Raw genomic sequence first — 13,759 nt, forward strand, 5'->3', positions numbered from 1 at the left:
GTTCAGCTCATGATTATTAATGAGGGGGGGGTTGCCCCATGTGGAGTGACGTCACCCGCTAATGGTTATTGGGGAGAGGGGTGCGGCATGTGGAGTGACGTCACCCGCTCATGGTTATTGTGGAGGGGTGCAACATGTGGAGTGACGTCACCCGCTCATGATTATTAATGGAAGGGGTGCAGCATGTGTGACGTCACCCGCTCATGATCATTAATGAGGGGAGGGGTGCGGCATGTGGAGTGACGTCACCCCCTCATGATTATTAATGAGGGGAGGGGTGCAGCATGTGTGACGTCACCCGCTCATGATTATTAATGAGGGGAGGGGTGCGGCATGTGGAGTGACGTCACCCGCTCATGATTATTAATGAGGGGAGGGGTGCGGCATGTGGAGTGCGCGACCTTCTTGTGCGTTAGTGTAAATTTCCACGCGGACATGAATATTAATGAGGGGGGGGCTCTTTTGCAGTGACGTCACGCACGGATGTAGCACTGTGCTGCGTAGATTTATTTCTTACCGTCACTTTCTGTAAAGAAACGTCGTCATATTTGAAGCGACTTTGCGTAATAAATTATTTAATTCGGCTCGACCTTCCTCTGCGTTAGTGTAAAAATCCACCCACTCATGAATATTAATGAGGGGGGTGGGCCTCATGTGGAGGGACGTCACGCGGGGGGGGGCGGCCCTCATGTGGAGTGACGTCACGCGCGGGACGGACGGACAGACATTTCTGGGTGATTATAGGAGGTAATTCCGATACATACTCTTTAGTTCTTTCGGTAAATTCACGTAGGCAGAAAAAATAATAGATCGCGACGTTTCGATCGCCACACAAGCAACCGACTTCAGGTGAGAGAGAAGAGACAGAAGACGATTGCTTGTGTGGCGATCGAAACTTTCTACCCACGTGACTTTACCGAAATAACTAAAGAGTATGAATTCCTGCAGTCCCGAAAGCTTCAAATCAAGATGAATTCCGATACAGTTGTAGAACGCCGCGTCAGCACAATGGGAGGCTCTCTCAAGCAATGAGGGGGGTGGTTTTGCCGGCTGTGCGTACGTTTATCTTTCTCCTTCTGGTATCTCTCCATCTCCTTGGACTTGTAACCCGTGGTGCGCAGGATGTCCTCCAGAAAGAGCCGCTTCACCTCAAACAGCCTCCCGGGCACTGGCTCACGGACCAGAGGCAACACGCCGTGCACACCGCCACGTTCAACACCGCCACGTTCAACGCCGCCATGTTCCACACCGCCACGTTCAACATCGCCGTCACGGGTACCCGCGGGGGCGGCGTTGCCGCCACCGCTGTTGCCGCCGCACGGATGAATTTCCAGAATAGAGGTTTTTGGGTGAGATCGAGTGAATATAAATGTGTCGTTAAAACCGCCATCACCCAACACAGCCAATTAGTAAGGTTTGTCACGAACAAAAAATTTCGAAGGAACAAAGAATATGAATCCCTGCAGTCACGAAAGCTTTAAATCGAAAAAAAAATGCCATGTTTAAATGACAAACCTGACTTCAGTGTTAAATATTAAATACGGTACTTGATACACTACATATGAAGATGTTTTTGGGTTAGATCGCGTAAATATAAATGTTCGTTAAACCCGCCACCACCCAACACAGCCAATTAGTAAGGTTTGTCAAGTAAACAAAACATGCCAACGAGTTACTAATTCAGCACACCGGTGTGTTGGAGAGTAAACCTACAACATTTACCATTCGGTAATTACAACCAGAAAATGTCGTACTCTAGTGGTAAATGTTGTGGGTTTACCCTCCAACACAACGGTGCGCTGTACTAGTAATGAATTGTCATATTTTGTTAACGTGACAAATCTTACAAATTGGCTGTGTCGGGTTTAACAGCACATTTATATTGACGCGGTCTAACCCAAAAACCTCTATCATGGATAATATTTGTCGCGAAAGCCTGCTACGTGTTAGTGAAACTGACGGATGGATTTAGCGATCTCTCACAGCGGATGATGGGGCAGCCGCCAAAGTACTTGGAGAAGAGCGAGACGTTGAGGGAGGCGCTCATCAGCACGACGCGCAGGTTGCACTGCCGCTCCAGAATATCGCGCAGCTTGATGAGCAGGAAGTCGCAGAAGCGGTCGCGTTCATGGACCTCGTCCTAGTGGATACATCACCACCAATGCTGCTGCCATCATCGTCATCTATTTAACCACCACTACCACCGCCATCATCACCATTATCAATTTCACCACCACCACCAGTTAAAAAATGTATCATGACTACCTAACAAGACAAAGATCCCCCGTATAGCCTTAACAGACCTTTTGGGGCAAATGCTGTTAGCGAGTAGCTCCTATGAAGGCCGGCACGGTACACAAGGTGGTGGGTGGCCAGCACCACCCTTCAAGAACCACCACCAGCACCACTACCAGAACCAACACCAGCACTACCACCATCATCACCACCCGTAACCACCACCACCATTATCACTACCATCATCCCCACCCTTAACCATCACCACCACCAGCAGAACCATCACCATCAATAACCACCACCCTTAGCAGCAGCAACATCAGCATCACCACCATCATCACCTTTAACCATCAGCAGCATCAGCACCAGCTTCATATAGTTTAATTTCACCATGTACAGCCCGTTGTCAATCCAATGATTAAAAAACTAAACTGAACAAAAACTCAGAAACCGGAACTGGCCACATCTTGGGTTTGACCCAATCAACTTTTGAGCACCGGTGTGGAGGGCGACGGTAGCTTGGCACGCACCACGATGATGTGCGTGACGGTCGACATGGCGCTGTCTCCGGACATGAGGGTCCTCAGCAGCACGCCGTTGGTGCAGAACGTGAGAAGTGTCTTTGGCGAGACCCTGCACAACGCCACATGCAGAACGCAACGGTAAAAGGGATTCATCTTCTTGGTTCTTTCGGTAAAGTCACGTAGAATATTATTTCCATTCTACGTGACTTTACCGAAAGAACCAAGAAGATGAATCCCTGCAGTCACGAAAGCTTTACATCGCAAGGTAAAAGGGATCTCAAATAGATCAATTGTGTTTTCCTGTTAACCTAACATCTAGGTTGTCATAGCCAATATTGTGATTCGTAATTTAACGTACGTATGCAAGTTGAACTTCTTTCGCACCGTACGTAACCAACCTTGCTACGTGGTCGAATGTGTCGTAAGTAACTCCCACCAGCCGACATAGCCAAAGCATTTAAATTATCACATGGTGGAAAGTGTTTAACTATGCGCCAAACAAGATTGTTTCAGCTCACCCACAGTTGAGTTGAAGAACAATTCTATCAACAGAAATTCAGCAATCATATACAATGCCTATAAGCGATATGCTAAATTTGGTTGTGACAATTGTTCTGTACCCTACCCATACCCATGGCAAATTGTTATTTGGCGACATCGTGCAGAGGAAGGATTTTATGACAGGTATTTTGTCAGATGTTTTTGTCGCCTAACCAAAAAATGTGCTATATATATTGTAGCGAGTAGGCTTTCGTAGAGTTGTGTCACTGTAGAGCTCAAACAGGAAGGAGAAACGCAATTGAACACAACCGAAAAATGACACGACAACTCAACGAAAGGACACGGCACAGGTCAGGGAGAAACACAACAAAACACAGTGATAAAAGTACAAATGTATGTATGCGTGTATGTTGAACTTCTTTCACACCGTACATAGACAACCATGCTAATCGGAGGTGCGACTCGCACAGTTGGAATGAAATGACGAGAAAAATACAATAGCCCATGGTACAGAGGGAAAACACAACAACAAAAACAACAGAAAACACACACTCAACAGAAGAACAACACGAGCTGGCGATGGCACGCCGGAGCAGTGCCGTTGCGCCAACACGCAAGTGCCCGGAGCGCTACACACCTGCTCTCCAACCGGATTTGGTAGCCGACGGTCTGGCCGATGCCCTCCCCTCGCTCCGCCGCCACCCTCTCGGCCACGGCGACAGCAGAGATTCGGCGCGGCTGCGTGCAGAGCACGCGGCACGGCCACCCCAGGCGGGTGCTCTCGTCCAGGATGTACTGAGGGATCTGCCGGGGGGGGGGGGGGGGGGGGGGGGGGGGTGGGGGGGACACGGGTGGCGGTACACGCCGAGTTAAGCGGTGATCAGAGGCAGTTCTTAAGATCGCAATTCGAGTAAAAATCCATGTTCCCGCTCGTGGTCCTCACATCAGGTGGGCCAATGAGCCCAATTCTTTCCCTCCTCTAAATAAAGGAGCACCAAGTTGTAGGACTGTGCAAGCACCTGCGTGGTTTTGCCAGAGCCCGTCTCGCCCAGCACCAGCAGGATGTTGGACTTAGCGATGGTGCCCAGCAGCTGCTCCTGGAACTCGGCCACGGGGAGGGTCTGGCGGAACGCCTCCAGCTCCGAGCGCCCCCGCGGCGGCGGGACCTGAGGGATCCCGTTGTTGAGCCGCCCGCTCAGCCTGCTCATCTCGTGCCTCACCCCTGCGAGCGACATGACAAATTAGATCAGCATCACGGGTGCAAATGGTGGCGAGATGTTAACTCCCTCGCCCGGTATACAGGAGGTCGTGGGTTCGATCCCAACCCAGACATCTGCTGGATATTTGGAGTTTGCGTGTCTCTCAACCCCGTGCTCGCGCAAAGTTTTCTGCGGGTCCGCTGGTGTTTCCCTCCACATTAAGAATCAACGTGCGTTTAGTGTATTTGGCTGCTATGAATGTCCACATGATAAGCCACTTCATTTGTGGCCAGGTCGCTTCTGATAAAGAGCTATACAGCTCAGTGGGCCTTACCTGGTGAAATGAAAAATAGTGTTAGCTAAAAAAATGCCTAAATAGATTAGTTTAAGTTGATAAAGGGCACTAATAGAGCACTACAAAAAAACGTCACTGCCAACTCCAAAGCGGGAACAAACCTGGGTCGGAGCCGACACCAGACGGCGCTCGGTCCGTGCGGGGCAGCAGCTCGGTGCGCTCCTTGCTGGTGACGGGGAAGCGCTGCAGCAGCGCATGGGCGGCGTGGCGCGCCGGGTGCGACAGCACAAATGACATCTCGGCGCCCGCCGCCTCCGCACTCTCCTTCTTGCGCACGGTCAGGCACCGCATCGGCCCCTTGCTACCGAACGCAGCGAGTACGTGGGCGCAGCGTGAATTACCAGTGGGCGGGCGGGCGGGTTAGATAGGTGGGTGGGTGGGCGAGTGGCTAGATGGATAGGTGTGCATGCAGACACAGGGGTAGGTGTATAGGTAGGCAAGTAGATGAGTGGGTTCGCGAATGCATGATGAGGCATGCAGATAGGTAGGCATGTAGGTGGACATGCATGTGGGCAGACAGGTGTATAGGTAGATATGGGGAGCGGTACTGTAGCGGTCAGCATGCTGCGCTATGAACCCGTTGACTGAAGTTCGATTCCCACTGACGGCCAACACCAGTGACAATTATCTGAACCGATCATACGCCTCTCCTAGGTCGACTCAGCCTCAAATGAGTACCGAATGCGGTATGTAAACATCGCCACTCGGGAGACAAAGGCGATCAGGCTTGGTGCTGGCTTTCATAGGTACTCGCGAACAGCACTTGCTCCAACAGTCTGTTAAGACTATATGGGGGATCTTTGTCTTGTATTGTTGGTAAGCGGGTGGGTGGGTCGGTGAGCGGGTACATAGGTTAGTGCATGAATCACAAGCTTATGAATCAAAATTCATTAATACTTTGCAGTTACACCCCAACTAATTAAACCCGATAGCTGAGCCTCACTGACTTCCGACTCCTGGAGATGAGTCCCATCGACTGGCAGAGGCGGTGGACGAAGGCGCGCTCCGTTTTAGTCAGCGAGGAAGGGAACTCCAGCTCTGCAGGCGAATCGCACGTCAGGAGGACAGACTTTCACGAACGTACACGCACCTCAGTACATTTAGTATCCGCGCAATTCCCACAGCGCAAGGCAATCTTGCATGCTCTGTGTATTCCAGAGTCCGCTGTAGTATCGCAGTATGGAGCGATGTTACAATGCTTAAAATCTAGACTCAATTGGATATTTTGCGGGTAGATTATAAATTGTGGATCATGACGGCACTAACAGCATGCAAAGCAAGGACAGTGTGTGGCTGTGTGGCTGAATTGGTGAGCGGTTGTATGGATGTGTAGCTGTGTGGTTGGGCAGTTGTGTGGGTGAGTGGTTGGGCAGTTGTGTGATTGTACAGTTTGTGTGGCTCTGTGGTTGTGCGGTTGATTAGTCATGCAGTCGGGTGGTCGTGTATAGTATTCCCTCGTTATTCGCGAGTGATACTTTCCGGAGATGCTCGTGAATATAGAATTTCGCGGATAAAAATATTAGATAATAAATTACCTAAAATTCATAAATAAGCTGTTAAATACATGGAAATAATCTCATCACTTTATCGTATCCCATTCTCTCTCATCACTTTCTTTCTCTCTCTCTCAACGAGTCGTGTACAGTTCCAGATGTGACTCACGGATAGCCAAAATCGAAGATATCCAGAATGTAAATAACGAGGTACCACTGTATTCACGTGACCGTGTCGTTGTGCGATGTTCACTGTGGTTGTGAGTTGTGCGGTTGGGTGGTGGTTGTGGCGTTGAGTGGTTGCGGTGGGTGACCGGCTCACCTTTATCGTCGCTGTAGCGGAAGCGCTCCATCGCGACGTTCACTGCGATCTTCACCTCCTCGCTCACCTTGATGTTCTGTAGACCTTTGCTGCGGCCGCCACTTTGGTTCCCTCTGCCGCCGCGGGGAGTTCCTACGGGCTGCATGGAGGCTGCGCGTGGGCACGACATGGCGTCCTGCTAAAAAAAAATCGACAGCCACGATTGGACCACTGCTGGATGACGGCCTCCCCAAGCCATCGCCATCTCTCACGGATCTCACGACGCAACGATCTTGCTCTTACACACAAGCTGAGTAGTCCGTGCTCTCCAGTTGCCTGGGTGAAAAGTTGATCCACGTTTTGCCCAACCCTGGCCAGCTGGCTCCAAAAAACGTAATCAATTAATGAGCCGATTTCAATGCTCCATCTCAGCAGTGGATGGTCTCAGGCGCGTTTTCTCCTTTGGCTGCCACTGTGCGATTAGTACGGTTGGCTTCGTGCAGTGCAAAAGAAGTTCAACATACATGCACACTTACATTCTGACATTATCTTTGACCGTCCCTTAGAACGACAATGTCCTGCACAATCCCACTTACCTCTATTGACAATGTCTCTTATTTTTGTACGTTCTCTAATCAATGTGTTTTCTATGTTTAAAACAAACGTCTTTAAAACATATTTTGTGTGAAGTTTGTTGTCCTTCCCTCACACCTCTGATTAGCACGGTTGGCTACGTACGGTGCGAAAGACGCTCAACATACATACGTTCCTGTTCCTTGAGTTTAATTCAGAATTTGTTGCATTACAAAGACAAAGACCCCCCGTATAGCCTGTAATAGACTGTCGGGGCAAGTGCTGTTAGGGAGCACCTATGAAGGCCGGCACAGCAAATAAGGGGGTGGGTGGCCAACACCACGCCCAGCCACCTTTGTCTCCCTCGTGGCAATGTTTCCGCATCACACCAGGTACTCATTTGAGGTTCAGTCGACCTAGGGGAGGCCCAGGACCAGTTCAAATAATCGTCACTGCAGCACGCTAACCGCTACACTAACCGCTCTCCACAGGCACTCCTTGGCATACGCGATAGATGCGTTCCTGGAAAAGCACGCGTATCTCAAAATCGCGTATGTCAAAAGCAATGTTCCCATAAGTAATAATGGTAAAGGAGGGGGTTAGGGGATTTCACTCACACTCGCAGAGATAGTCGCCGATATTATCCTAGCCTATATCAATACAATACACGTACACACAATATAATACGGGTGCCTCAAAAAAATGTTAACACTTATATGGGACTATCGCTTTTATTGAAAAAAGAACGGTTAAAACACTGTCACATGATAACAAATGTTTGTTAATAGCTTTAAAAAGTCAAAGAGTCTCCCGTTGTTCGCCATCATCGTCAACACGTGGCTGGAATCTTCTCCAGGTAGTCTCCAGAGCCCGGAGGCATGTGGTGCCACAACGACGGGGCCGCTCTGCCGAACCAGGGAGCCGCCCGGCTTCCCCCACCGCACTGCCCCCCATCACCCGCCCCACATAAGCACACACCCGCACGCATTCCCCCCCCCCCATAGAGCTGGAAGGGAAGGTCACCTGATCGACCGGTTTTTATCCGAGAGACCCTTATCGGGATTAATTCTCACGGTTTCCGGCGATCAGGGAATTGGATGACCTCCCCGTGCTACGTGGCACCGCGGCGCTGCGGCCGGCCTTAATATGGTATGGTCGCGGCGTAGGGCATTCGGGCACCGCGGTAGAGGCGCATTTCCCCCCACACACACCCCCACGAGTCGACGGGGCAAGCAGGGGAGGCACGAGACAGCATGAATAGCGGGGTCACAGGGGCTGTTGCGCATAGTCATGGAGGGTTGGGATAATTGCGCTTGAGCGCGCAGGCCCCATTGTTAGGGAGGGTAAGGGATTAATTAGGATTTACGCCTTGCACGCAGCACACTGATTAGCATATCAACAGCGCCTGGGGACTGCCGTGCGCGGGCTTGGGGTGCACGAGCCCATTGTTCAGCGCAGCATCCCCTTTGGAGGTAGGGAGGATAAATAGAGGAGCGCAGAGGGGAAATCGCTCTCTTACTCCAGCGCCAGGCGACCAGACGCAGCTCGAGCCAGCGACCCGGACGTCCGTGCGACGCACCGAGGCACGCGGTTAACACAAGGATCAGCGGACCGCCGTGGACACTTAACAGTGAGTAAGAAGGTGAAATTAGAATCATAGCCGATAAATAGGGAATAGGTACAGGTTTAGTGGAATAGGCCAGCCTCGTCGACTCACTGATTCAACATCAATTCGCAGGTGGCATATAATAAATCATTAATAGCGAAGCGTGGTCTCGCGTGATCTTGTCGTGCAGTGTGAGCGTGTGGGTGCGCTGTGTGCACAGTGGTTCGCCACGTGAGTGAGCGCTGCGCGGAGCTGAGCACGCGGGTTGCGTGTGGGAACGCGTGTGGTACTGTGTGTGCGTAAGCTCGCGGCGTGCGTAATAGGCGTACCCCAGGTGCGCGATCATAACGCAAGCGGCCAGCAGACGGCGAGCGCTGCGCAGAGCGGCGCAAGAGTGGGTGTCGCGTGTGTTCACTCCGTGTGTGATACAGGTGCGCGATCATAACTTGCGTAGTTGGTGTGGAGTTGGAGTGTACGGAGCGGCGTGTGTGTGTGTGCATACGTTCGTTACATGTCGGATACGGATGCGCATTGGTAACGTGCCGCACAGGGCTATACTGCGAGCACGGCGTTTGATTGACGATGATGTGCGCACGTATGCTCGCAGCGTGGGAGCGCGGCGCGAGGCTGTAACAGTAGGGGCGTCGCGTTCGAATGTCGGCGAAACCGCAGCGGGTAATAGGGAGGTGGGGTAACGTAAACGGAATAGGGGATGCAGGCGGGAGGGACCCCGGGGGCCAACGGCCCCCACAGGCACATTTCTTGTGATATTGTTGCACATTCTCACAAGTGTTAACACTTTTTTAAGGACCCCGTACTTTAAATTAAAAAGAAAATCATGGTAACTCTAATATACTTCCCATAAAATAAAGAAATACAGTAAGGAATACAAAAGCGATGAACACAAGTAAACATGACAACGTACGATCACAACGCGAGACAAAGGGGAGTGCTGGGGTACACACTGAGAGATGCTGTCCATACTCTTAGTTCTTTCGGTAAAGTCACGTAGGTAAAAAATGAGATTAAAATTAATAAAAATAAAACAATAAAAATCACGACGTTTCGGCCACAACGCAGGTGAAGACCAGGTCTGTCGGGGAGACAGCGTCTGAATGAAACAATACCATCTTCACCTGAGGACGGTTGCTTGCATTGTGGCCGAAACGTCGTGATTTTTATTGTTTTATTTTTATTATTTTAATTTCATTTTTTACCTACGTGACTTTACCGAAAGAACTAAGAATATGAATCCTTGCAGTCACGAAAGCTTCAAATCTAGATGCTGTCCAGTCCAGCACACGAGTTGATATAAGTAATATTTAAAAATACTTTTTTTTCCAACACGCTTTAATGAAATGTACCGTTCTCGTAATGGCAGAACTCCACGACTCTAGGAAATGGCCCCGAAGCGTGCCATAACGTAAGGGACCGTGGTGATTTACAACCAACGTCAGTTCGGCGTGAGCAATTAGACCCAAGCCGAAACATAACATATTAAAAAGATTATTTTAAAATATATTTATAATATGATAGAATATAATATTGTCATCAGTATGACATAAGTATACCAAGTTTGCAGTCGATACCACATTGGGAAGTGGGTTAAAATGGAGTTACAAGATTTGAGGATACAACATTGTGAGTTAAATAAAAGCGTGTAATAAAATATAAATTATTAGTATTAGTGATCGTAGCGAACTGGCTGCTGGCAAGGCCATTGGGTCGCGTTATTATGAAATTTGCCTCTGGCGTGTCAATGTCTAAATACAAAGCGCGCGTTAAATATCGATTTAAAGCTTTCGTGACTGCAGGGATTCATCTTCTTGGTTCTTTCGGTAAAGTCACGTAGAAGGGAAATAATAAAATAATAAAATTAAAACATAATAAAATGACGCTGTCTTCCCGACAGACCTGTTCTTCACCTGAGGACGGCTGCTTGCGTTGTGGCCGAAACGTCGTGATAATTATTTGATGTTTTATTTTTATTATTTCCTTCTACGCGACTTTACCGAAAGAACCAAGAAGAAAACGCGAAATGTCGTGCCACAAAATCGCGTGAACCGAGGATTGCCAGAATTCGAATTGTCCACCACGTTCCGAAATAAAAGTGTGAACAGGTCTCCCACTCACCCCCCATCCCCATTCACCAACGCGCACTCACCTGGCTGGACTACGGCCAAACAACTTGCACAACACGTGGAGACAATTATTTATTCCCATACTCAGGCGGTCTATAGACCGCTTGTTAAAGTGGCACGTTACATAAATTCAACAGCCTGAGGGAAGATGGCAATTCCACGTTGATACGATCATTGTCAATACACAAACACACCGAGGTAACACAAGCGGTCGTATGTTTTGCCTTGTAAACGTAACATGTTTTGTCCAAGATGGACGTGAATATTAGAAACGCAACTTCGTTATGAATTCTAGATTTGAAGCTTTCGTGACTGCAAGGATTCATACTCTTATGTTTTGTCGGTAAAGTCAATTTAGCTGTGACGGTCCCACCTGATGACGGAGACTTGTGTTGCCTCCGAAACGTCGTGATTTATCATTTTATTTATATTATTTATCATTTATTTTTACGTTCGTTATGAATCTCCCCACACGGCGATGGCGAAGTGATATCTGAACAAAGTCCTGGGGTCCCGCCAGATTCTCACCAACGCACGCTGAACAATCTAATTGTATATTCACATACAAGCACCTTCACTCGAGGCGCTTGACATTGTTTAAAAAATGAAATAGGTGACAATTTAATCATTTAGAGGGCAGTGAAGAGAACCAAAAATATGTATTTATACTGCAGGAGGAATCCGATTAGCTATAAAGCTCTTTGTCACACAGGATCAGAACGTTACAATACAAAACAAAAACAAGGGGTGCAAAGTCTAGGAAAGGTAAGCAAATCACCAAATATATACAACTAAACTATGTTACTTTACCAGCTAAAACTCACTGAGTTTAATATTTAAAGCAGCGACCCGGCCACAATTGATGGTCTCGACGAGGCGGCGAAGTCGTCTAGTTGTGGACATTTCCACGTCCACAGCCACGGCGGGCTGACGACCTAAGAGCCGATAATCATTACATTTATCAGCTAAATCGATAACCCCCTCACCAAGCCCGCCGGTGATTTCCCCGCTAAAATCGAGCACGGGTCGCTCAGATCTCCTCCCCGAGGCGGATGGAAATTCCACATTCCGATGGCGGGGGGTTGATGGGTTGTTCATCCACTGCACAACCAATGTTGAGGGGAACACAAGCGGTTGTTTGTGTGTTTGTTTGTGTGTTTGTTTGTGTGTTTGTTTGTGTGTTTGTTTGTGTGTTTGTTTGTGTGTTTGTTTGTGTGTGTGGTGAATATAGCATGGAGTGTTCATGTCCACGCGAACGTGAAATACATCATCACGAGTTCACTCGACTGAAGGGAAGAAACCGGCTAAAGCCTGACGTAGGCCCGAGCTGCCTTCAGACTTTAGTTTAGATCGATTTTACTCATTTCCGTGGTAAAACGAGGGGAACCGATTAATCTCGGTCGATACATTTTGATTTTAGATGTAAGAGCGCGGGTGAAGTGGAGTACAACTCACTCTGTGCCACTCCGAGCCGCCGAGGATTCAAACTGAACGTGGAATCACAAACATGACGCTCACGGGAGAAACCAATTGAGCACAGGGTGAGGGGGCGCGCGGAAATTATTACTAATTAAAGCAGCTATTTATTACGTTATTTACCAGTTTAAAATAATCATTAATCTCTTTTTATATATTAAACTTTTATCGATGTTTTTATTAAGCCACGTAAGACGTTTTAATCTATATACAGAACGCTTTAACCCCTACTCCCCACACACATTAATGGACTCACCTTGGCGCCTTTAATATCGTCAGTAACGATTCGGTTAACTTATCGATTGCAAATTTATTATTTTACATTTTATCAGTTAATTCATTTGAATTCCATTAAAACCCCCATGTAAGTAAAACATAAGTATAATATTATAAATAGTACTAAAGTTATCATTCAACAATAAAAAAAACTGGTGATACCTTAGTCGATCATTGCAGGGTGATCGATTCATTAATCGATATAACCTGCTGCCTAAAAGTTGGCCTGAACAATTTGGGGACAATATCTAATTTATTTTTCTGACAGATATTGCGATTTGATTTGAGATTAAAACTTTTTAAGTCAAGCTGTGTAATAGATTTAAAACATGTGATGGAGCATTGCCACACGATACCATCAAAATATGAACTGCTCTAGATATATTCTAATGCAAGAATGAGAACTTAAAATGTATTGCTTCCAACATGTATTTATTAAAATGTTTTAATTGAGATAGAACAATAAAAGGTAGAACAATTGTTAAGTTAAATAAATAAAGTTATAATAATAAAAATAAAACAATTCCAATCAGAAAGTAATAGGACTTTTTCAAATCTCAAATAATCGCAGCCTTTGCGATTTGCTAATCGCTTTGCTTCAAATTGCGATTTCGATTTGAAATCGATTAGTCGTTCAGCCCGACTTGGAAGTGCGCTACCCATTCGAGAAGGAATCGACAACTGGAATCGATTTCGCCACCCAGAATCATGATACTGGTAGGAACCTCCTGGTTACACCAGCCCACATGGGATTATTGTGTCCGTCCGTCCGTCGTGCAGGGAGGGGCTGGGTGGGGAGGGAGGGGCTGGGTGGGGAGGGAGGGGCTGGGTGGGGAGGGAGGGGAGGGGCTGGGTGGGAGGGGTGGGGCTGGGTGGGGAGGGGCTGGGTGCGGAGGTTGGGGAGGGGCTGTGTGGGGAGGGGGGACTGGGTGGGGGGTGGGAGGGGCTGGGTGGGGAGGGTGGGGAGGGGCTGTGTGGGGAGGGTGGGGCTGGGTGGGGAGGGAGGGGCTGGGTGGGGAGGGAGGGGCTGGGTGGGAGGGAGGGGCTGGGTGGGGAGGGAGGGGAGGGGCTGGGTGGGA

The 13,759-nt window shown here is 48.5% G+C and overlaps 1 protein-coding gene across 1 annotated transcript in view; it reads right to left on the reverse strand.

Annotated features, from left to right (window-relative positions):
• Positions 1–12,454, reverse strand: part of LOC133355207 (3'-5' RNA helicase YTHDC2-like) — a 55,430-nt gene extending 42,976 nt beyond the window's left edge. The window contains exons 1-9 of the mRNA XM_061572568.1: positions 12,384–12,454; positions 6,630–6,807; positions 5,762–5,852; positions 4,916–5,115; positions 4,280–4,482; positions 3,898–4,064; positions 2,766–2,868; positions 1,984–2,140; positions 1,061–1,168 (exon numbers count right to left, since the gene is read on the reverse strand). Of these exons, the coding sequence (XP_061428552.1) occupies positions 1,061–1,168; positions 1,984–2,140; positions 2,766–2,868; positions 3,898–4,064; positions 4,280–4,482; positions 4,916–5,115; positions 5,762–5,852; positions 6,630–6,798 (1,198 nt within the window). The 5' untranslated portion in view covers positions 6,799–6,807; positions 12,384–12,454. The remainder of the gene's footprint in view (positions 1–1,060; positions 1,169–1,983; positions 2,141–2,765; positions 2,869–3,897; positions 4,065–4,279; positions 4,483–4,915; positions 5,116–5,761; positions 5,853–6,629; positions 6,808–12,383) is intronic.
• Between the last annotated feature and the right edge of the window lie 1,305 nt (positions 12,455–13,759).

Source organism: Lethenteron reissneri, chromosome 50 (genome assembly GCF_015708825.2).
Source record: "Lethenteron reissneri isolate LAM-NWPU_2019-01 chromosome 50, ASM1570882v1, whole genome shotgun sequence".
Taxonomy (NCBI): domain Eukaryota; kingdom Metazoa; phylum Chordata; class Hyperoartia; order Petromyzontiformes; family Petromyzontidae; genus Lethenteron; species Lethenteron reissneri.